Below are 25,782 nucleotides of genomic sequence, written 5' to 3'. Positions count from 1 at the left end.
CTGTAAAAATGAGTTAATAAGTTTTAGTGTGTAAACTACACAAAATTTAGTTTGGTTGGAGAGGCCTCTTTTTGTGTTCTTGTTCTTAGTTTGTTTCTGGACAGAGATTTAAGAGTATGGGTTTGCAGACAGACTTGATTTTGAACCCTTGCTCTGCCATCTTTATTGGCTGTGAACAAATTAATCCATTTCCTTTATCCTCTAAATGGGCATAGGAATGTGTTTATCACAGTATGACATTTTAAAAAATGGCATCTCTAAAGCACTTATTATAAGCACTCAATAAATTTGTGGATATTATCTTTTTAGAATATAGTATATAAAGAGATGTCAATTGTAAACTCTCAAATTGCTCTTTGGTGATACTGAGAGTAGGAACGTTAAATACAATGTGGACAATAAAGATTGTACATCTAGATAACATATGTCGTGTTTGTTAGGACAAGAGAGGAAAGAATTCAGAACAAGTATTGGGTTGGTAGGAGGTGGTGGTGGTGGTAGGGATGGTGACGTTTTCCAGGAAGGAAGTTTTCCAGGAAAGCCAGAGAAGGAAAACTCCCACATTTCTGGTGAGGGCAAATAGGTGCTTGAAGGACCATACCATCCAAAAAGTCTTGTAAAGGGCAGAAGCACTATTCAGCTCTGAGTACTCAAATTTTATTACCACCAAGATTTTCTTTCAATACATCTTTCTCCACTGAGTAAATCTGTTCACCAAGAGATCTTTCTTTTATTTTTATTTTTTTATTAATTTTACTAGGGTGACATCAATAAATCAGGGTACATATGTTCAAAGAGAACGTGTCCAGGATATCTTGTCAATCAATTATGTTGCATACCCATCACCCAAAGTCAGATTGTCCTCCGTCACCTTCTATCTAGTTTTCTTTGTGCCTCTCCCCCCCCCCCCCGCCTGTAGCCACCATACTCTTATCAATGTCTCTTAGTCTCGTTTTTATGTCCCACCTACGTATGGAATAATGCAGTTCTTAGTTTTTTCTGATTTACTTATTTCACTTCATATAATGTTATCAAGATCCCACTGTTTTGTTGTAAATGATCTGATGTCATCATTTCTGATGGCTGAGTAGTATATGTGCCACATTTTCTTTATCCAGTCTTCTATTGAAGGGCTTTTTGGTCAAGAGATCTGATATGACAGTGAGTTAACTAATTTGTGTGAGGAAACAGAGTCTGGAGAGGAGAATGGCATTTTCTTCTTTCTCTTCAAAGAATGAAGAGGAAAGGGGGGGAGGCTTCAGAGATTGTGAAATAGAGGCTGAGGGCATGTGGACTTTTCCCTGGCTCTCAACTTGGTGAGTGTCCATGGCTCTACCTGAACTTTATGAAGAGAAGCCATTCTCTCTCCTGTGCTTAATCTGGCTTAGCCTAAGTGCAGTAAATACTAAAGAATACATGAGTTTGTCAGCAACTCAAGGGTTCTGTAGTACTGGATTATCAAGGAGACGACAACTCATGGGTTTGGCAGACATCCTTGGAAGGTGTCTGCAGCCAGTTTGGTAGTATTTACAATCATAAATGAATTTGCAGGCAGTAGACACTTTCCAGTTGACAGGAGGACAGAATAGAATTTCACTGGTTTGTAGGCATTTGTGTAACTCCCCAGGAATTCTCAGAAGTAACTATGGAAAGACATGATTAAGGATATGCCTGATAGTTATAAAAATGATGAATAAGATCAATTTTGGCTTAAATGATAATGTAAAGTCATTAAATCCACAGAGAGGTGAGGGCCCAAGATTTTTGAATTATGTAAATAATAATCTACAAATTAAAAAAAATAATTTAGGACAAAAGTAATAATTAAAATTAAATGTTTTTAATAATTAAACAATTTGAATTAAAGTCTTTAGAAATATGTTATAGTTAGCATGTGCCTTGTCATTAATACATAGGTCCCTTATACTTTATAGATTTTTTATTACATTCTAGAATTTTGAGGGGGGCATGTCTAAGAACCTTAAATTAGAAATAGCATATAGTTCATCCCTTTCTACTCAGATATGTATAAATGAGATCCAGAGGGATAAAGCTAGTATTAAAACTAAGCTTTCTTTTTCTAATCCAATGTTTTTCTATTTTTGTGCTGTTCCTTCTAGTCATTTTTAATATGAATAGCTCATAGCTGTGTATTACAAGAAGATAATTTGGAAAATGTATAGAGCAATCAGTGAACTGTACAACAGCCAGATCCAATGGTGGCCCATTTCAGTCATCTCAGCTCTAAAGATGAAATAACTCGGTGTTTTGGGTAGAATTGAGAAATGTCTCAAGCTTGTGGCACAATGTCATCTTGGTTAATAATTAGGTAAAGTAAAAATCCAAGGCTTGCTTACTTAGCACTACTTAAGCCACATTATAGATCTCAAAAGAAAGAACCATCATGGTGGCTAGTTGGAACAGGTAGGGTAGAGGTTATAGCAATTAATCTAGAGAGAATATTTATGGACTTAGATGGCTGGAGGGACAGTTGAAGAGGAACTGGCAACTGTGTCCTTCCAGTCTCAGAGAGGCTGGTCATCCAGGCCTTGCCAACAGAGGGCAGTCAGAGCTTAGTTTTTCTCAGGCAACCCATGGTTTCAATTCTTGGGTTCACCTCCAGGTCTGAGCCAACTCTGGATCCCAGGGTATGGGATAAGGTAGCTCTGTTTCCTATGCAGAGGGAGTCTTCCCCAATCCAAAGAGAGGAAATTTGGGTCTCAAATTCCAGAGAGGACTTTGGTGGAAATCTATCTACATTTTCTTATGCGGGGCATGGAAGTGAAGGTCCATCCACGTAAATTTTCTTTTTTCTTCCCTGTTTCAAGCTCTTTTTGAAATATGTCCATTCAGAATATGATTTTACAAAGGCTTGACTGCAGTTAGTTATGGTTACTTAACTAAAAGTTTCTTGCAAGAGAGAAAAAAGTATAAATGACTGAAGATGGAAACTTTTAAGTATTTAACAAATTTAAGAAATGTATGAGAAAAATATCAACCTATTTAAGGGACTTAAAACATCTGGAAGGCACTTATTCTTTAGATAATTGTTATGCTAGTGATTACTGATGATAAAGGGTAGCACAACATGCCACTCAAAATATACCCTTGAGTATATTGATTACCTTGAGCTGTGGGCACTTGAAAACAGCAAATGCAAGGAAAGGCTTTTTTTTTTTTTTTTTAACTCCACTGATTTGTCTAAAGACAGATCCTTCAAAAGGAACTCAACTGTTCTAAATCCTCTGAGTTTTCATCACAGGAATGGAGACTAGAAGTTCATACCATACCTGATAAAGTGTTACAAACTAACATACCTCTCATCTCTTCCAAGAGACAATTCATCTTTCCTAAGTATCATTTACTTTCCCCTAAAAGGTCTACATTTCCTCTCCCCTTTCCCTAGTAAGATGGTATGAAAGCCTGGATTTTAAACCAGCTCAGCGTTACTCATTTTTTCCCTGGGTTTCTCCCATGTATACATGAGGTATACATGGTAACAACCTTCTATTTGTTTTTACTTGTTAATCTGTCTTTTAATAAAGGGGTCTCAGCTAAGAACTCAGAATGGTAGAGAGAAAATTCTTTTTCCTTCTCTATAATAATTTATTCAAGCCCACAGCCTACAACTCTTTGTTAACTAACTGTGTAGTTGAAAATAAGAAAATGGAAAGCTAGGTCATACAAAGGATGCCATTTCTGCCTCTCTTGGCCTCCTGGAGAAATATAGGCGTTGTGTGCCCAGATTTATGGGGCACTGGGGAAGGAGTGGTTTTGATAGCTACAAACTTCAACACATCTGTGGTGCTAGCCTATACCATAGGCAGCATTTAGTCTCAGAGGACTTAGATATTAATCCAATTCATGTTGTGGGAGCAGAAACTCCTTGAAATCTATAGATTAAAGAGTCAAATAGTGAAAAGAGGAGGTTTACTCTTTCCCAGTCTTTCAATTAAACTGAGAGAGTTTTCATCCTGAAAACCCTCCAATATCTCAGAGCAGAAGGAGAGACTGAGGAATAAAGCCAGGCCACAGTCACATTGCCTTTCTCCATGACTAAGACATGAGATAGAACAGCGCAGCTTTGACCATTTAGTTCAAGGTTTAGAAAATAACAGTGTTGTCTCTCAAGAACTTGAAAGGACAAGTTAGATAGTTATTGATTCATGGCATCATTTCTGATTTATTTTTCATTGCTTTTTGCCACCTCGTTATGGGGTTTATCAATGACAAGCGAGACACAAACCCTGAGGAACCTTATCATCTGAACAGGTTGGCTAACATGATTCTGTGTTGTCTATTGCATGAATGCAGCCATACATCACTTCTGTCTCAGATCCTTACGCACTCAATTACTGATATCTGTGAGGACATGTGCCTCCCCCAACATAATTCCTAGGGGGCATACAGAGCACCCAGGGCTGAATTACATTAGAGAATCCCACACTGAGCATAAGAAGTCAACATTCCTGCTTCACACTGAGTTTGTGCTGACCCACATGACCTCCACCCAACAATACCATATGGTTTATTGTTTTTGTATTAATAAACATAGAAGTGGTAGGCCATTTGAAAGGATCCTGCAGTGACATCTGGTAGTCTTTGTTATTCTGATGTTCCAAAGATTACAAACACAATGGGCAAAAGTGCAAGGAGAAAATGGACTCCACATGCCACATGTTACAGAAAAGAAGCGTACTGCTAAAAATTATTGTGGATCAGATACACTCTACTCAACTACTGGTTTTCAACATGATTTAGAGGTTTAAGATAAAGGAAGTTCATCTCTTTATATCGTATCTCACCATATATCATCTTCTCACATTTTATATATACATATTTTGTATAATTTATATTATACTGTTGTTTTTTTTCCCAGTGTTCATTCACCCAATACTTTTTTAGGGTATTGTCAGAAGCTTCAAACTATAACCTCTCACAATTAATGTGACTAACAAAGTACATTAAAATTTGCCGATATAGTAAATTTTGGTATGGTAAATTATGGTATATGTGACAAATATTTGTGACATCACAATACAAGATAATATAAATACACAGGAATGCAAATATATACCCTGCCATTCTCTCACTGTGTTTTCCTAGTCCCACTCTTTATCTTCTAGATTGAACTCTATAGGGCAGTGTCAGGGCTTCATTTTTTGGGATCATACAGTTATTGGTAATCATTCCTTTATGGCCCTTTTGACATTGCTGTTCTGTGGTTTACATATCCTGAAACTTCTGTAGTGTAAGAGTTGTGGGTCATTCATATTTTGAATACCTGCATGTCACACATATGCTTGGTACAGGTATTTAACTTATGTCTACAGAATGAAAGAATGGTTCTTTTGATGTCATTTTGCTCAAATCTAGTCTGTATTCTTAGAATAAGGTTCTGTTGACATTTGACCTAGAGTAGAAAAAATTCTTCCAGTTATAGGTGGAGCTGGTTATTAGGCCCTGGAAAGTTCCTAGAAGGAGATGTAATCTGCTTCTGTTTTTTATTTTTTGTGTGTTTTTTTTTTAAGTGAGAGAAGGTGAGACAGAGAGATAGACTCCTACATGTCCCCCACCAACTGGGATCCACCTGGCAAGGCCCCTACTGGTGATGTTTTGTCCATCTAGGGCTGTTGCTTGGCAACTGAGCTATTTTTAGCACCTGAGGCCAAGGCTCCACAGAGCCATCCTCAGCTCTGGGGTCAACTGCTCACCAATCCAGCCATGGCTGTGGTAGGGGAAGAGAGAGGGAGGTGAGAAAGAGAGAAGAGAAAGGGGAGAGGGGTGGAGAAGTAGATAGACACTTCTCCTGTGTGCACTGACTGAGAATCGAACCCAGGACATCTACATGCCAGTGGACACTACCACTAAGCCAGGTTCTGCTTCTGCTTTTTCCAAATTGAGAATTTATCTGCCAAATTATCTGAGTTTAAGCTTATTTCCTAAGTACTTCTAATATTTTTCTCAGAAAGTATTAATATACAGTGTTTGTGGCTTTCTTTCCTACTTTATCCACATCAAACACATTGGTGATTCCTGTTCTGTCACAATATAATTCCTGGAAATAAATTTAAAAACCTCAAAATAAAAGGATTACATCATTTATAAATTCATAATTACTTCAAATGTGTTGGTGCATAATTTGGCCCATGTTATTAGGGTTAGTATCTTTAGATGAGCATTTTACCTTCCAGGGAATAAAGAAGTCAATTCTTTCATAGAGAAGGCTACAATTAAAAATTCATACCTCCCAACAATTTATTAATGATTTAAAATATGCCCAAGGCTTGTTCATATATTTTATGAGTTACTTTCATAAAGTTCATAAAAATTTAATTTAATTAATTATTAAAACACTATAGGGGTAGAAAACAATATCATTTGCAATGAAACAAAAAATTACTTTGAGTCAATCTGTACAACTATACTTCAGATTGAACAAAAAATAATGACATCACAAACCCAGATTATATTTTTCCTTTTTTATAGAAAAGGGCAACCAATTTTATGTAGTTTCAGTAAGTAGTCCCTTACTTCTCTGCAGTTTTTGCATAAAATTAATTTTTGTTATTATGAATATGAGATTTGCATAGAGTATAAATGAATATTTTAATATTTTCACCTGTTTATTCCTTTTCTTTTTCCCATTATACATGCATTTTAGAGACAATCTACTTGAATAAACTTCATTTTTTCCTTATTTTTATATTTCACCTTTGATTTGGGAAAAATCATTTATTAGTGATGCACCAAATAATACTCTAATAGCCTGAGTTAATAAAACTTTGTATGGGTTAGTAGAAGAATAAGCTAGGTCACACTGAGAAAATCATTAAGTTTTATTGAAGTAGTATCTGCCCCACTGATAATCTCTTTTTTGTTAGCATTTTTTGTACAGTAAGGCAGCCTCAGTGAACTTGTTAGGTAAGTAGGTGGCAGCAGGCTTGAGTGGGTTTGAATCATGGTGCCACCACTAATTAGCTATATGCATTGTAGTTTTCATGTGTTAAATGGGCAGGATACTAATAATACATTCTAGGGTTATTGTGAAGAGTAATAATATATACTGCTTACAAAAATTAGGGGATATTTCCAAATGAATATGAAGTGATAAAAAAGCATTTGATTTTTTTTATTAAACAAGTACATCAGAAAAGCAAACAAGTCAAAGAAAGTTGTTTAATTGTGCAAATGAGATACAAAACCAACTTTTATTTCATTGGTGAAAATGCACTATCCAAAAGGCTGAAAGTACAGGAGTATCTGCATGTTCCCTGATCCCCTAATTTTTGTGAGCAGTATATATGAGAAAGTAAGAATAATGACTAGTGTGTACTAAACATTCACTATATTTTTGCTATTATTATTAATATAATAGTTTGGGGGAAATGCTAATGTATAATCATTCACACATAAATTTAATTGTGAGCAAATGACAAATAATACCAAATGTCCCATTTTGTATATGGAGAAATTGAGGCATAATTTCATTAACTATTTATCCTAAGGACCCTGAGATAAGCACTATACCTGAAGATACCTTAACAACATAGTGCCTATTTCACACCAAAAGGCTTCTCCTTTACTGAAAATGACACTATCATATAGTAAAGAAAAATGTATATGCATTTTATCTATAGGATTTACACCAAAAAATCATTTTCAGATTGTACGCAGTATTATCCCTAATGGTTGGTGAGAATAATAAACTAATAATACTGGAAGGTAAAGGGGCATAGCTGGAAGAGCCAGCAAAATATCTCCCCGAAGTCTCATGCTTTATCATTTAAAGATGCTGAACTTGTCTTTTGACTCTATCAGTAAAATTCTTGTAGAAACAGTTGGTATTTTTAAACTTGGTAGTCGAGAATTTTATAAAAAGATGATATATATATATATATATATGTGAGTAGGTAGGCTCTAGGGCAGTTACAAAGTAGTAGTTACAAGTGTTGCACCATGAGCCTGTGGCAGGTTGGGGTGAAGCGACCACTCTGAACCCTGAGGAGACAAGGAAAGGGGTGACCAGGACCCAGCCTAATGGAGAGGGTCCAGCTTTGCTGAGTATGACACAGCCAACACCAGGTCCCCAACTGGGGGTGATCTAGAAATAAATGCCCCACACTTACTCTCCTCCTTGTCTCTCATTTCCACCAGCGCCTCTGATAAACTGAAAGCAGTGGGTAGCAGCCTGGCAAGGGAGCCTGTGAACTTGTCTATACAAGTCAGTGTCTAAGGGTGCAGGGCGGGATGAGGAAGAGTGGACAGACAAGAGCAAATGGAAGAGGTCCAGCACGGGTACATAAATTTATGTTTGCTTCAATGTTAAAGTGACTTAAGTACCTACCATCATGACCTACATTAACAGTGCCATCAATTGTTTCAGGAAAATTGAGTACCTCAGGATGGAAGGGTTCCTATGTCCTGGTTTGGACAGTATAGAAATAAACAAGTCCTTGACTGCAAAATTGATCTTTGGCGACTTCAAATCCCTAAATGAATGCTGTATTAGTTTTCCATTGCCATTGTAGTTTTCTATTGCTGTGTAACAAGTTACCAGAAACTTAGCAACTTAACCAGCACCAATTAATCTTGCAATTCCTGTGGGTCAGAAGTATGGGCCTAGTGTGTCTGGATTCTCTGCTCTGGGTCTTGAGTTGCTAAAAAAAAAAAAAGGTGTTGGTTAGGGCTGCAGTTCTCACCTGGAGTTTAGGGCTCCTTTTCCAAGCTGACTTGTTGTTGACAGAAGTCATTTCCCTGAGGTTTCAGGGCTGAGTTGCTGTTTTTCTCCTAGCTGTCAGCTGGAGCTTTCTCTCATCTGCTAGAAGGTGTGTGCCGTTCCGGCCAGGTAGACTCTATTTGCAGTTCACAACATGCATGCTTGTTTTTTTTCCAAGCTGGCTGGAGCGTGTCTCTCAGACTTCTTCCTGGACCAGCTGGAGAAAATTAGCTGTTGAAAGGCTCACATGATTAGGTCTGGCCCATGCAGATAATCTATTTTGACTATATTAACTGATTGGGGACCTGAAGAGCTACATCTGCAAAATCACCTCACAGCAGCGGTAGATTGAATAACTGGTGGCAGGTGTGTGTACATCAGGGCCCGGGCATCTTGAAGGCCATCCTAGAATTTTGCTATCGCAGTGGACTTGAATATGCCAAATTAGAGTCAACTGGGACTCTCTCTTCACAACCTGTGGAAGGCGAGATGTTCTGACCGCTAAAACTCAAGGTAACTAACTGCCAAAGCCCTCAAAGGCAAAACAGGTAGCATGGCTCAGTCTCATGAACTCCCAATATTTTCTGTCCGCACAAAACCTTATGTCAGGTGGCAAGGTCATTATTAGTAACTGTCTATTTCAGTCTGGGGTGCTTCCCCCTGGATTCAGCAGGCACAGTTCATTCAGAATTGCAAAAGCAGTCTCATTATTTCAAATGTTAAATGCCCAGTCTCATATAATAATCAATAGTCAATTCTTTACAATTGAAAGTTCTCTCTTATCAGTCACAAAGACCCACATGGATAGGGGAGTTAGTATTTATCCAGATTTATAAAATGTTTAGTAAATGGAAGAAAATGGCAAAATGCCAGCTTTTTTTTTTTTTACAATGAGATTTGATTTGGATTGTTTCTTTCTACTTCTTAGAGATTCTATCTCTGCCAATTTGGTTGAAGGTTAAGGAGAGAGAGAAACAAAGAGAATCTGAAAATGTTATACAGGCAGGTATTTACATCTAATCTGCTCTCCTGAGCATGTGTGCAGGTGTTTGCGTGCATGTGCGCGCACGCACACACACACACACACACACACACACACACACTCTCTCACTCCTTTGCTCTCTCATATAAATCCATCACCGGGGATCTCTAATGGGGATTTCCAACTTCCAGATGTCTCTCTCTTTTTAAATTCTTACTTTATTGATTTTAGAGAGTGAGGAAGGGAGAGAGAGAGAGAGAGAGAGGAACATCAATCTGTTCCTGTATGTGCCCTGACCGGGGATCAAACCGGCAACCTCTGTGCTTCAGGCTGATGCTCTAACCAACTGAGCTACCCAGCCAGGGCTGCAGATCTCTTAATGCAGCTAAACTTCTCTCTTCCAGGACATAAAACTTCTAACTCAGCCCCCTCATAAATCTGAAAGGTATTCTCTAACAGCATTCAGCTGCAGGGGAGAGAGATTTGTGACTGGGTTGAGAATATTTTCATATGTATATGATGCTCGCTTATGCAGTTTGACAAGTCTCTGTTGTGTTGTTCATCCTTTTGTCACTTACTGGTAGGTGTGTGTAATGCTGGTGGCCGCCGTCATGGCCAGTTAGGTTCACACTGGATTCAGGCAGACGGTAGAAAATCTGTGATGCTGGAAAGGGTTGGACCATTCCTTTTAATCAAGTCTCACAATGGCAGACAAGCAGACAGGCAGGGGAAACCGCCTCTCAGGCAAACTGCAAAAGAGCCCCTCATAGTGGTGGGCAGGTAATCTGCGCATCCACAATCTCCAATCTCCAATCTCCCATCTCTCATCTCTCATCTCTCTCAAGCGCAAGCACCCATAGCCTTACATAGGCCATACACATGTGCCTCTGCCACGTGCTCACGCACTAATCAAGCAAAGTGCTTGCAGCTGGTAACCTGCGAGCAAGCCTAACACAATTTACCCCACAGTGTTCTTTCTAGTTTTCTAGATTCTAATATTTTGTAAGTTATGACTTCCATTTGCATATGGAATCTTACCATAGCTAAATTTTAGTGTAAATTTGCCAATTGTTTCTCTCTTTCCTTTTTTGTACTGGTAATATTTTATTAGCATTTAACTATATATTTTTAAAATTATATTTGTGTGAAAGTTAAACATAATAAAAAAAACTTAAATTCTTGAAGACCTGACAACTCTAAATACTTGAATGTATTATCCTCATGGTTTAAACAAAAAGGGAAATGCAAAGTCACAATTTAGGTATCTTATTGTCATATTTAAAACCTTTCTTAGTATTTACCTAGATTTATAAAAGGTTTGCTAAATGAAAAAAAATGGCAGAATACCAGTCTGTTTATAATAGAGCAATAAAGTTCAAGCGAATAAGAAAGCAAAACTCAAGAGTAGGAGAAGGAACTAACATTTGTTTTGCCTGTCATTCAATTGCAATTTTACAAAATGCGTATTGTTATCTGCAATTTAGAGATGAGTGCAGTGAGCCTCAAAAACATTAAATGAATTGGCCAAGGAACTTAGCTTTAAAGTTGAAATTTGAATTTAGGGTTCTTTGGTTCTAAGTCTGAATATTTACCAGTATATCGCTGAACATCCAATTCATATGTCTTAAGTCCTGCTTTAGCTCTGAAAAAAAATGACCGAAAACAGTTTGCATTTATATACAATACCTGCCAAAGGTGAAACATATGTGAAAGTGCCCAGCAGATTGTCTGGCACATAGTCATTATTCTTTGTATTGACTTAGGGCTAAAAGGAACGTGGATAACAAGCAAATAATTTCCACCCCTTTTAGGAATCTTATCTTGCTTTTACACACCTGTAATATCTTTGACAATGACATTCTGCTTAGATTTTTTTTTTTAAATTGGAACCTTGAATAGCAGGTCAAGGTTCCTGTGAGGTTTGATTGAGAAGTGTCAAATGGGAATAGAAAATGATGTAGGAAATATCTCTGATATGCTGACGCTACCACCAGAAATCTCTTCAGGCACTTTTGGTTTCCATCCTGACAATCTGAATTTTGACTATGTTACTCCTCTGTTATATATTTAGAAAAACTGGCTGCAGAACATTTAGATCATTCTAAGCATCTAAAGGTTTTAGAACTCTGTAATTCAGGTCACTAACACTCGTGGATGGTGTTGAGGAAAATTAAAGAATGTTGTATTCTTGAGTTCATTAGGATGTATGGTAGTCTGAAAGTGATCTATAGGGTGTACAAAAGGCAGACTTTTCACAAGAAACAAGAAGTGTTTTGAGTTCACAATAAGTCCAGTGAAGTCCAGTTATGCCAAGAAGACTGCTCTTATGTTTACTACTCAATATAAAAGATGTGGATAAGTGAGAACAGTTGGCTGGGAACGGCATCTAATATGGAAAACACCTGCCAGTGGGACATAAACAGCTTCCGGCATAACACAAACAACCTTAGCCCCCTTGATGATGACTCTTGCATGATTAAGCCTATGAGGTTTAATTTTGTCAAGAATGAATTTCTAGGTATATGAGTTAGATAACAGCAGCCCTAGGGCAACACTGTAGTCTGAAATGGTGTGTGTTTATACACACACAGTAGTTGAGAAAGAATATGGCCTTTGGAAGTTTTGAAACCACCACCGTTGAAAGTTCACGGAAAATTCACTAAATTATTTTTTTGAGATTTGGTGTTCATAAATCTTGTACCCTTCCCACTCTACAGTTCCTTGACGAGTTGAAGTCAGACTCCAGGAGGCAAAGAGGGATCCAATTACAGTGTTAGTTTTATTATTGGTTAAGCTAGATTGGAAGACATCGTTCTGTTTTCTATCTTTTAGAACCTAGACTACAGTATCCCAACTTGACCCAGGAGTAAGCAGAGGAGCTGGAACAGCACACCCCTGAATGTTCTGAGAAAGAGGTAGGTATGCCCAGACAGGAGACAATCTAAGCTTGAATACAGGTGGTCCATGCCACCACAGAGTAGACGCTCCCAGTACCCTCACCCCTTCCCGTATTTCCATGCATGCCAGGCTTTCATCCGTCTCACCACCAAGAACAAAAGAATGCACATGCGCGCGCGCGCGCGCGCACACACACACACACACACACACACACATACACTGCGGTGTCATCAAGAACAGGAAAAACCACTGAATGCTTCTGATGACCTGCAGGTATTATTGACTCTATGGAAATTTTACTTTTACTGTAAATACTTCCAGTTCCACTGTAGATTCCTAGCAGAAGTGTGTCTCACCAAAAATCAACTGATTCTAAACATCTAGAGCTAAAAGAACAATTTCAACAGCAGTGGCAAAAACAATAATAACAACAAAAAAGTGTACATTTTGATCTATATTAAGTTTATTATGGAAAATGAAATGCAAAAAAAGTATTTGAATTTTTTTCAAGGATAAACTAAGTCATCAGTTAAATTTCATTCATTCATCCATTCAAAGATTAAACCCAAAATGAAGGTGGAAGTGAATATAATTCCAAAGTCTTGATCTAGTCTTATGTAAATCATAAAATTTCATCTTTTTTTTTTCTAGGAAATAAAATTTAATTAGTAGGTCAATTTCTACAGGATGGGGACTTCCTTGAATAAACCATTTAATGACCTTTGTATGTAGACATTGTGAAGACATAATTTTAGATTCTATTATCGATACATTCATAAAGGAATTTCATTTTGATATTACTATTTCTTCAGTGATTTACCTTATACTACACTTTTGGTCTTTCTCAGTGGACTATTTACAAACATTAATGATTCTTACATTGACAGCTAAATTTTTTGGGGTGGCATTTAAATTAATACACATTTTCCAAAATAATTACAAAAATTTATCTTGTAAGCAACAGTAAATATTGACAAACATCAAAATTTCAGGTATGCTGCTTTTATAAACAAGTATGCAAGTATGTTTTCAGTGGTTAAAAAACACAGCCAGCTATAGTTACAACTGTAGTGTTATGGTTGGTTAATGTTTTATTTTTATCTAATATATAAAGATCACACATTTTTTTCTCCAAAACACAAGTAGGTATTAAATTGTATCATTAACTTTCTATTGAGAAGGATTATATTTGCATTTTGCCATACAGAATTCTCTATCAATGGGAAATTCTGGTATTTCCATTCATATCTTCAACCTAATATCCAGCCAAGATGAGTTTTAGTGTCAAGGAATTGCAGTCAAATCATATTAGGTTTTAGGAATCAGATCAGACTTTTTTATTATAATAGTGTATTTCTTTTCAGAAGAAATGAGAGGAACTCAAACTATATCAGTTCACAGATTGGAATTGTGGTAACTTGAAATATGTTGTCCACATTAGCTGGCTGATGACTCTAATCTTGTTATCAAATCCACATATTATCACCTGTTATCAGTAATAATAATTTATTTTAGTCCATCTTAAGGAACTCACAATTGCTCATATCCGAACGTATTACCAACATTATCTATGATTAAAACATTTTTTTTACTCGACCTCTTTGGTGTTGTTAAACTTTGTTTTGCTGATCTCATTTTTCACTGCATGTGATCATAAATTCCTGAAATCTAGGGATATCTAAAAAAAGTGTGGCTTTGATCAGCCTGTGCAAATAAACACACTAGTAAATGTACAAATAGAGTTTATAAAACATAATTGGTTTCCCCCAGTGTTTGTCATTTTCAGATATAATATCAGGTGCTTAAAGAAAGAACATTCAACCCTCAAACCTGCTCAGGTACATCCTGGGCCTCAGTAAGATGCTAACTAGATTTCCGTAGCCCAGTGGAGCTTCCCTGATTTCCAAACCTGCTATCAGAGAGTAGCACAATGTAATGGAGAGCACTGGACCTCATACTAGTATATGTAAAACAGAACAGTAATACAAAATTGCAGTTTTCAATTAGTTGTTTTGTGATTTCCTTAAATGTACCAGTATGAATAAAATGTATTTGTGTGCATATATATGTGGGTAAGCTATTTACAGTATGTTATGTACACAATTTTTTATGTTTAGAAAATGAAAGCACACATTGATTAGCCCTTTTGAGGCTTTTGTACAACTGTTTCTTCTTCCTGCTTTCCTGTAGCTGCTTTGAGGATTTAGATAATTCATAAGAGGTATGTATACAATAACACCCATAGTATGTACATCCTAGTCACACATTTAATACAGAGAGGATGTGTGAGAAATGTAAATCATCCCAGTGGTCAAAGAACTGACCTTACCTGTGACTAATGGCATGGTTAATTAGCCCTGGCATATTTAGTAACATGCCCATGTACTGATTACTATATTCATCCTGTGTGATAATTATGTTATCTACTCTTGAAGATGATTTAAAAAAGCCAACAGCTCTTCTGAACTTCAAAAAGAAAAGAACTTTTACTGAATACACAGGTATACTTTTGTTGGCTTTACTCACTTTCATATATGTGCCTACCTTATGACAGAACTTGGCCTTAAAATGGGATACAGAATATTATTTTTTTTCTACACATAAAAATAGAAAACCAACCACCCCAGACTATACACACTTATAGAATGTATTGACATACCACACCTCCTACAGTAATTATGCACAACATATTGTTTACAACATATTAGTACAGCAGAGATACATACATTTAGAAACTTAGTAATTATTAATACATTTCTTTCTTAAGTTTTCAGGCCCCGTTGACCTTTCTTGACCTCAGTATAGGTATCTCAAGATGCCCTTAAAACAAGAATTAGTCTTTCCTCTCCTATAGGGAGGGATTCAGGGGTATGACTATAATATTGCAATCTCCTGATTTACCAAGCATCATTTTAAGACATGATGGAAAACATTATGAAAAATAACTTATTCAAAGACACAGTTAAAATAAATGCTAAGGCTAACCTAAATTATTAAAAGATACTGATAAAGCTGGGCAAGCTCCTTTTACTCATTCAATATAGTTTGCTCTATACATAGTATTTGCATATTAAAAGCAATGATACAAACTAGAAAAAAATTATGTAACTGCTTAAAAGTTTTTTTAAAGAACAATTTTATTTTTAAAGTAACAAAGAGTAATGCTAGCAGCAATGTCAAAAAGCAAGCTATAATTTTCACCCCAGAAATAAGTGGATGACATTCCCACATCTTAAGAAATGAAAAAAAAAAGAAGTTAACTTTTCCCTCCCATTTAATTCTACTGAACACACTTAAATCACCAGGGTAACCTCTCATCATAATTATCAGCATGCTGGTTGTTCATCAGTACCTTTTTCTGAAGTGCAAATTATGTGACTTTTATGCCTATTGTTTTGCAGTCAGTGGATTTTGAACTTGAACCCAAAAAGATACTTGACAAAGAATATTTAGGAATGCCATCTGGAACATCATTTTTGTTTCTGTTAGGCATTTCTGAGGCCCCTTTGACACGAGTACTCACGTTTTGGTTATTTTATATTTGGGAACCCATTTTTCATAGCTAAGGTTGGTAATCCTCCAGGCAGAGTTAACTGAATTGCTTTTCTACATGCAAGTATCCAGGAAGAGTAATTATCATATGTTCAACTTCTCCATTTCAGTAGTTTCTGGTTGGAGCTGTCTTGAGTTTTAAGCTAGCAAGACTTTTTGACTCCTTTCTTCTCTTGGCTGTTAACCATATCCCTAATAATGCTCACTATTGCTGCACCTCTTTATGAAACTCACAAATAAGCTTTCCCAGAAAGGAGAAATGATGCTTTTACTTATTTTATCCGTGGGTTATAGTCAGTCTTCATGGGCAGACCATAACTGTACAATGGTGTGCCCCGGATAGATGCACTTGCTGGTATAAATGCCTCTTTTTTGGCACATTATTGCTTTGCTTTGATTTCATATTCAACAGTCTTTATTCTCATAATTATTATCTGAGATATCTGGGACTTAAAAAAGAAAAAAGAAAACACCAAACTTGTAAATAACATCTTGTTGTACCATTCTGGCCCCCACAGTCATTTCAGGAAGGCCCATAGTTATTTAAATGTTCTTTAAAATTATCATCACCTTGATTACCTAAGAACCAATAGTAATTTTTAAGGATACTTTGTTATTTCTATCTTCACATATATACAGATGTACTGGGTTTACTTAGAGAGGTTATTTGGTTGTGGCAAGTGAGTAGGTTAGCTGGTCAGTGTTCACAGTTAAAAGGAGTTGTAATGACCTCTGGCAGATGTCACTGATTACTCATAACAGAATTTTTCCACTTTTTTCTGCTTCATTTATGTCCTTGGTCATTCATTGCAAATCAAGTTTGATTTCTGTAGCCAAGGATGATTTTTTCCCCCAAGACTAGGATAAAGTTTATGGAAATCTGTTTCAATATTTACAAGACTATTTTTTCCCCTTTTGCAAAAATGACTAAAATTTTGTAGCATCCTTAAGCCCATGTGTTTGCACAGATGACATTTATAATTACTCAGCCAGTTGCGGAATTTCCGTAAGAAGGTTGGACAGGAGATTCAGCATATCACATGCTTTTTGCCAAGTGACAGCAGATGACCAACACTTGGAGAGACTCAACCAAAAGGGCCACAAACAAGGAACATTGCTCACAGAAAAAAATGCTCAGATATGAATATAAAATAGTAAACACTGAAGCAAACGTGGATAAGACTTATTTACTGTATAGACAAAACAGGTGTGGAGACAAGATGGTCATCTCATTTATCCAAATACTGCTGAGTTCACTGTGTTATTATCACAAAGGGAAATTCACAGCCTCATTTCTCAAACGCCATTTAGGAAAAGCAGGAGAGAGTAAACAGCATCATCTCTATGGCAGCACTGTAGATAATAGTAAATCAGACAGGTACAGACCTACAGAAGGCTACAAGTACCCAGTCTTCAGTAAAACACATATACATATATGCAAACCTTATTCTACTGCATTGTTTTTCTTTATACTGATTCTTAAAAAGTAGACAAGGGATTTGGTGAGTTATATGGTACTAGAAGTGGACAAATCTTTTAACACTTGCACAATATGTTGGAAGAAGAGAAGACTATTTCTCACATTTAGGCAGTAGAACAGTACAGAGCAGATACAGCAAAGGTCAAACAATTTACATTCCTAGCATATTCATATATATCCTCTGTAAACAAATTTAAAGTCACATCATAGTATATTCTTCACGTGGTATATACAGGTATTCCCAGAATGATAGGAACTCCTTTTCAGCTTTCTATTTTAAGACAGCAAGATTAATCCTATTAAGGATATAGTTCCAAAATTCAAGCTATAGGGTGTATGTTACACATGCATATTCAGTCCAATTTACTTACATTCTGATATTTAACCTATAGCATGGAGAACACTACTTTCCAAAATAATGAGTATCAGACAATTCTAAAGATTAAAAAAATATAAAAAATCAATAATATTCAATATGGCTGAACTTTTCAAAGTACTAAATCATACTCATATATTTTATATATATTTCATTTTAGATGCAAACAAAAAGGTTTTTGGTTAACTTTGACTTAACAATATATTCAACTTATGCCACTGATCCAAAACACACAGTGGCTAATTAGGATCTTATTATATGTAAAGTAATTGTTCTGTGCATTAAAACCAATAATCAAGAAAGTCATAATTAGAAAATCACTAAAGATAAACATATGACAGCTGAAGAGATGATGATAATGTCTTGTCATCATAAAAATAGAAAATTTTAAATCAATATTTAAATTAAAAATTCTAGTATTCACTGGGTAAGCTGGATAGCATCTTAACATTTTTAAATGTTTCATTATCTTCCAGACACTGTGTTCTAACTCATCTCCCTTGTACTACTGGGTCAAGAAATATTTTATATTTATTTACTTAATAAATAAAAATTCTTCTTCATTTATTTCAACAACTAAAATGCATTAAGAAGGACCGAAACATAACCAAAAGAAATTAAGGACAAAAACAAACAACTTTCAACCTAAGGGATAGTCGAACAAGTTCAAAGAGTCTGATGTAAAAATTGTTTTGCAACTACATTTGTTGGGTGAACCTAAGGAGTCATGAGTGATGTACTAAACGTCTATGCTGTGTCCCAGATCAAAGAGAAAGGCAAATTTTCAAATCAAGGTTTTGTTGTAAGAGGTACTTAGGGTATCATAATGTAAAAACGTGGTTGTCTTGAGCAGGCTCTTATCTTATTTATCCATTTGATGATCTGTTTCCATTCCTGTTTTTAAAAGCTGTTCCTTCGGTAAGATTCAATAAGCAACAAAACAAGAAAGCTTTTGTAATATGTGGTGACAATCTCTACAGTATGGCAAAAGTAAAGATAAAAAACAAAAAATTAAAGATTAAGAATGTTAGTTCTAGCACCAATGAAAACCAGCTCAAGCTACCCCCTTAAACATTGTTTTAATATGAGGCACAACACCACCAAATTTAGTTTTAATTAATTTAATATGCAACAAATGCCTACTTCTCTTTGAGGCCTCTGCCTCATTTAACTATTTATAAATCATGTGGTTACTCCAAACTCATGAAAATAGATATTATTACCAGATGCTGAATTCTTCCTTTTTGCGTATTTTAATGCAGGAACAGCCTGTTCTAGCCACTTTGCAGCAGAGGATTACCTGGGGCCCACCCAGCTGGAGTGGGTACTGTTGACATCTGCCACTATGTACACAGGGTGTTCTCTGTGTATACACAACATGTATGCCAACGTGTGACAGACAGCCAGTGAGCGAGAGACAGAAGCAGGATTACATCCTGGAAAAGGCATCTCCAACAGAAGTGAAACGAACATGATTACAAATGAATATTTAAGGCCAAAAGAGAGTTTTAACCAAAACTCTAATCCTTAGTAATAATTTTAATTGCTAATTTGATGGTAATTTCTACTTTAGACAGCACTTTTAATAGAAGCCAATTGGTAAGAATCTGTAAATTGTATCACTAAAAATTCCATTGTAAATTCCAACTACAGTCACTGTTAAGTACCATTCTCAGATTCTGAGAAGGCTGTGACTGTGGTCTACTTAGGCAAGCCTTATACATAGTCTAATTGCTTTGAAAGAAATCACTGGCTATTATTAATTTAGGTTGTTTCCAGTGTAGCTTGTGGTGTTAAAGTTCAGGTGTGATTTCTCCCCATATGTTCAGCATCTGCAAAAAAGAATTAAAAAAAAAAAAAAAAGAAGCCAAAACAGAGATTTGGAGTTCATGCAAAAATGGCATTTATGAGTCGCTGAAGAGAGACTACATGGCTATCTGTCTCATTTAGAGAAATGAGTTTAGAGAAGATCACTAGTACCTCCCAACATCTAACAATCTGATTTTATAAGTGCAAGGTGGTAAGCAATGATTTGCCTACAATGAATCCGGGAGGGGAAGCTTTCCCAGGACCCTAGCTCATTCCCCTCTTCTGTACTACCCCAATTCTCAAGCCTCTGCTCACCATCCTAGCCCATTACCCTGCACAACACTCAGGGCTTCCATGGACAGGGTCCATTTCTGGAGACAGGTGAGGCCTGAGCTCAAACAGGTGCCTATATTCTCAAGGACCAAAGCTCAGTGTTTTATTGAAGGTCTCTATTTTATTGGGTTTGCAGGGTGAAATATTAAAATTAATAACTTTGCAGAGGTACCTTTTTGCTATAGAGACTTAAGCAATTACATGATATTAGTCTCCATACCAAAGCTGTAAGAAAGCTTATGTTCTATTTGCTGTTGAATGCATTTTCTATTAGAAGCTACTGAACCAAATCAAAAGAAAAACACACACTGTATTTTGTTTGCAGGGGTCTAAATTCAAGATATTGTTTCTGTTACTCAGGAAGCTTTCCTTTTCAACATAGAAGGAAGAGTGTTTGTTAACTGGTTATTTATAATTCCTTACCAGAGCTTTTTCAGTAGAATGTTTTTGGAGAACACCTGTATAACATAAAATTTAGTATTAAGTTCAGTATTGTAGCTCTTTACAAGAATTCAGTCACATATATTTTCTAGCATAAGGGCATATGAAATTAATCTTGTCAGAAGTACAGAAAGGCACCCTGCCTTCTGCACTGGGCACTGTGTATATATAAATTCATGTTTTATGGGGGCAGTATTCATATTCAAAGCATAGCTAATTTTCCTAATATAACTTTCTTAAATTTATTAAAGAGTATAACAGGATTTATAAAAATGATTACCTGTAGATGTTAATTCATATTTGGCCTTTGAACAAGGCAAATTTGTTTCAAAAATTTTTTTTTACATTATAGTTCTTATCAGCTACTAAAATTTTGTGTGGTAACAGCATTCTCATAGCAATAGGATTAGAAAGTATAACAGTGGTTTTGCTAATAGTGTTTTTAACACAAAGTAGGGATTTCAGTGGAAATACCATAATATGATAAATTGAGACAGTAACACAAAATGACACATGTAGAATGACAATGCTGGTTCTATAAGCAACAGTATATTAAAAAAAAAACACCCCACAACAAACCAGTGAATCTTACTTCCTCTTAATTAAAGTATTAAACTTTAAGGGAAGCATACTTTTCTCTTGTTCTTTCTTTCAAATTGAAATGATATTTTAATTTGTGGAGCCCCAATCAAAGGACCCAACAATCCTTAACAACAATTTTCTATAGTTCCTAGAAATTTTCTTTCTTTGCCTGGTCTCTCGGAAAAAACTAAGTAAGCTCTGGCCATGGACGACACTTGCGAAGCCTCTAACTGTACACAGGTTTCCCGCCCGCGTTCCCGTTCAATCTAACACGGAGGAAGGGGCTGGCCGGACACAGCAGTTGGGCCGTCGGAAGTTCTGCAGCATGGACTGGAACACGCCGTGCTGCCTTCCTTTGAGCTTTTTATTGGAGGAAGTCTCTGAGGAAATGGATCTCCGCGCCTGGCTGCTTTGTGCTTTGATTAATTTCTCATGCTCCCGGATTTGTCTCTGTAAATGGTTCTGGATGGCGACGCCCAGGGACTCGGGGTCCAGAGAGGCGCCGTACACCTCCCAGGTCATGCCCTGCTCGTCCCACACCACGTCCCTGACGCGCTTGGACTGCTTCAGCTGCAGCTTGGAGTCGGCGCCCAGGTGCTTCTTCTTCTCCCCCGGGGTGAGCCCCACCTGCGCGGCGGCCGCCGTCACGTTTAGCTTCTGCTCCCTGAGGAACTCGCTGACGCGGCTTCCCCGGCGTGGGCTGGCCTTGACGGAGCGAGAGGGGGTCCTCTTGCCCGACCCCGGACTGGAGTCACCCGTGGGCTCGGACGGCAGGCTCAGGCTGGCGGCTGTCTTGGTCTGTCTGCCTTCTTCCACGACGCCCTCCTGGCTGTTTCTGACCGGGGAGGGGAGGGGGCTGGCAGCTGACCCCGTGCCTCCACTTGCTTGAGGTTTAGGATTGAGCAGTATGGTTTTCGGCTCTGCCCTCGCCCTCCCATCCAGGATATCCGTGCCCCCCGATCTTTGTTCTTTTATTATCTGAGGAGACGCAGGTTTCTTCTCCCTTATATCTCCTTTATTAGTGGGATCCACGCTCCTAAGCTGGTCAGTTTTGCTGACAGGGCCACAGGAATCCCAGGGTGTGCAGTCTGGGTCTGTTCTATGGCCGTTTGCGGTTTTCTTTGCAAGCTCAGAGGGCTTGGTTTCAAGTTTCCCAGATCCCTGACTCGTTTCACCTTGACTTCCCACACTGATAGAAATCTGGTCAATGAGGCTAGCTTTCAGGGAACTAGAATTAGTACCTGAAAGCTTTTTAGAGGTGGGCTCCACCCTTGCTGGGGTCATTCCTGCTGACCTCCCATCTTCTGTACATGTATCCTGAGCATTACTAGATGCCACATAGATTGATGAGGTATTGAGGACCTCAACCGGTAGGCTCACCAATTTAGTATCCTCTTGGAAAGCTGTGGAAACAGCTGCAGCTGCCTGGATGTGCACCTCTGTCATGATGCCAGGGCACTGCCCCAGCTTCTGGGGGGCTACGGCATTGTTGACTGACAGCTCCACCGTGTGGCTCCCACTGCCATGGCAGATGACACACAGCTGCTCTTGTTCCAGTGGCTCGGGAGCAGGGGTTTCCTTTAAGAATGCAGTGAGGATGCTGGGGCTAGTGGAGACGGATCTGCTCTCGACACTCGCCACTGCCTGCACCTCAGCGTCTTGCTGAGCCCTGTTGGAAACGTCCTCAATCTTATTTTCAGCCTGGTTGGTCATTGTACTTGCTTCTTTGAACCTTGACACTGGATGCTGTGTTTGCGACAGCGTCTTCTCCGGATCTGGAGGAAACGTCAGACCTTTGCCAGTGAGGTGGGATGGTTGAGGTGCCACAGAACTCACGGCCTGAGTGTCTGAGGTGGCGGCAGGAGGCCGTGTGTTCCCTGAACGTCCATCTTCTCGTGCAGGAGATTCGCAGGACCTCGTTTTGGAGTCAGAAATGGTTCCCTGCTTTTCCCTGTCAGGGCTGCCTACAGGAGAGGAGGCATGACTGAACACCCTGGCTGCTGGATTTGCAGTTTGCACCATTCCCTGGATTATTTCTGGAGAAGGAAAATCACAGGGCACTTGATCTTTGCTGCTGCTATAAGTGCCTCCCACAGGACAGTTTGACTTCTCAGGTTGCTCCCCATCTGAGGTTCTCTGTGATTTCCCCAGGGTATCTTCAGATCCTGAAGAGGTGCTGGCATTGGGCTGGTCGCCAGGGATGGCCTGGTGGGTGTGCTGACTGGTTGGCATCATCAGTGTTGTGTGTATAAGATTCTGAACTGCTGCGGAACACTGGGCTGGTGCTATGGGCATGCAGTTTCCTGGCTGCTGGGTATTACCAGGGGAGTTGAGTGTGGGAGATGCTTTTCCCACCTCACTGAAGATGCCAGGGGAAGACATGTCTGGCTGGGTGGTCTCATGCTCGCAGGCCTGCATCAGGGCCTCGGAAGCTGCCCTGGGGCTGAGGTCTGGTTCTGTGGGATTGCCCGACAGGCCATTGGTGTTCTCACATGGGAGGGCTGGTCGAGGCAGAGGTGAGGCAGCTTGTACCTCTCCTAGGTCCTCTTCTTTTCCAGAAGCTGTGATCAGGGAAGTTTTAGCTGATCTTAGAGGGTCAGGTACAGTCCCCATGGAATTTCTCTTCAGGAAAACCTCAGAGCTCTCCCCTGAGCAGGGCTCCCACTGGGACGCAGTTGTAGCTCAGAGCGAAGACACAGTCAGGGATGATGCCTCTGCGAATCAAGGAAACAACCATCAATAAATACAGTACAGCATTTAAGGACTGAAAATACACCTGTCATTTGTATAAGATCTTATAAGTACTTTGAATCTTTCTTCCTAAATCTGTTTGTATAAAAATATATAGTTCTTGGAAAGTAAGATTTTGAAAAAAATATTTTAAGTGTACCGGTATTATTTTGATGTATATTAGTTTCTTTTAGCGTCTCACTGCTGTCTAGCAAACAGGTTTGTAATGTATTTACCTAGCATTTGATAACTACCTTAAAAGTTATTTGTGTAATCTGATTTACAAGATATCAGAAAATCCTGTAAAGCTACTGTGATCAAATCACAGTCTATTTCACAGACATATGAAATAGAATATCTAGAAATAGATCCATATAAAAGTGAGGATTTAATATATAACAAGACAGGCATTCCAATATAGAGGCAAAAGGATGGATTACTTAATATAACGGACTGGCAAACTGGTTATTCATCTGGAAGAAAAGCAAACTAAGCTTTTATCTTACACCAATTCCAAAAATAAATCCTAGGTGAAGTTAGATGGATTAAAACATGAAATAAAATTAAAAAAGATAAATAAATAAACAAACATCCTGTAAGAGAATCCAGGAACCATAAATATAATCTAGGGACATGGAGGGTAAGCTTCCGTTGGAAAGGCAAAAAATATAGAAACTATAAGAAAAATATAAACGTTAAGTGTCTAAATAAAATTCAAAATTTTGCATGGCAGAAAATACCATACAAATATAACAGATTTGAAAAAAAAAGATGTTTGCAACTCTAGAAGACTGGCAAAAATATCTATAATACAGCAGAAGCTCTCTTAAAGATTTACAAGGAGACAGAATAGCTTACTGCAGAATAGATAAAGAATATGAAAATGGAATCTGCAAGGTAGGAAATTCAACAACCAGCAAGCTTATGAAAAGATGATCAAGTTCATTTGTAGTCAAAGAAATACAAAAATGTAACAATTAGATTTTACTTGACACTAATTGCTCTTGGAAAAACTTTCTTTAAAAAAGTTACAACACTATCGTCGTCTGGGGAGACCTAGCTAAAGAAAGTATTTTTACTAATTGTAGGTATAAATGTGTTTTATTACACCTTTCTTAGGGAAGCAGTTTGGTTTTTTAAACTAAAAATACATAACCTGGACCCAATGATCCCAATAGAAACAAAATGCCAGCATACATATATTTAGGTACAAGTAAGTTTATTGAAATACTGTTTGTAGAGGTAAAAAAACTGCAAGCAAACTGATCTCCATGAATGGGGGAATGGTAGAAAAAATCATGCCATATATCATATGTAGAGCATTATGCAACCACAAAAAGAAACAATTAGGCTGTAACTTGTCACTTGAGAGAGATTTCCCCAGGGTATTGCTGAATGAGGAAAGCAAGGTATAGAAGAGTATACAGATTTTTCTTTTTGAAAAGCAATGACCTAAAATACTACATATACATGTGCTGCGTGTGTACAGATGTGTTTGTATATGATTATATAAATTCTAAAAACATTTTGAAGAAGACATATTAGAAGTTAAATGGAGGAAGTGTGATGAGCTGGAAACCAGGGAAGAGAAATGGAGGTACCCACAGGTGGGAAAATACTAAATTTAAAAAGATATACCTAAGAATTTATTTGTGTGCCTTTATGTATAAACCTTGTGCTTTAGAAAGGATAACCAGGTGATGTGAGTAAAGCAATGGCTCAGAAATTAGTGGGTGACTATAGTTTGGTATCACGTCTATTTCTCATAGACTCTGGGACCTCATGTGAACCACCTAATCTTTCCTGACCCTTAATTAACTCATTGGCAAAATAAATTATATGATTTCAAAGGACCCTTCTTGTTCTCAAATTCAAAGATC

General features: G+C 37.7%; 1 protein-coding gene across 2 annotated transcripts in view; it reads right to left on the bottom strand.

Moving 5' to 3' along the window:
* Positions 1-13,122: 13,122 nt before the first annotated feature.
* The window catches only part of GPRIN3 (GPRIN family member 3), an 85,823-nt gene continuing 73,163 nt past the window's right edge, over positions 13,123-25,782 (bottom strand). For both annotated transcript variants that reach the window (XM_066279554.1, XM_066279555.1), the window contains exon 2: positions 13,123-23,886. In XM_066279554.1, the coding sequence (XP_066135651.1) occupies positions 21,434-23,785 (2,352 nt within the window). In that variant the 5' untranslated portion in view covers positions 23,786-23,886 and the 3' untranslated portion in view covers positions 13,123-21,433. The remainder of the gene's footprint in view (positions 23,887-25,782) is intronic.

Source organism: Saccopteryx bilineata, chromosome 5 (assembly GCF_036850765.1).
Source record: "Saccopteryx bilineata isolate mSacBil1 chromosome 5, mSacBil1_pri_phased_curated, whole genome shotgun sequence".
NCBI classification, from domain to species: domain Eukaryota; kingdom Metazoa; phylum Chordata; class Mammalia; order Chiroptera; family Emballonuridae; genus Saccopteryx; species Saccopteryx bilineata.
Note: the sequence above shows the minus strand (reverse complement) of the source record. Positions and strands in the feature narration are given on the sequence as shown.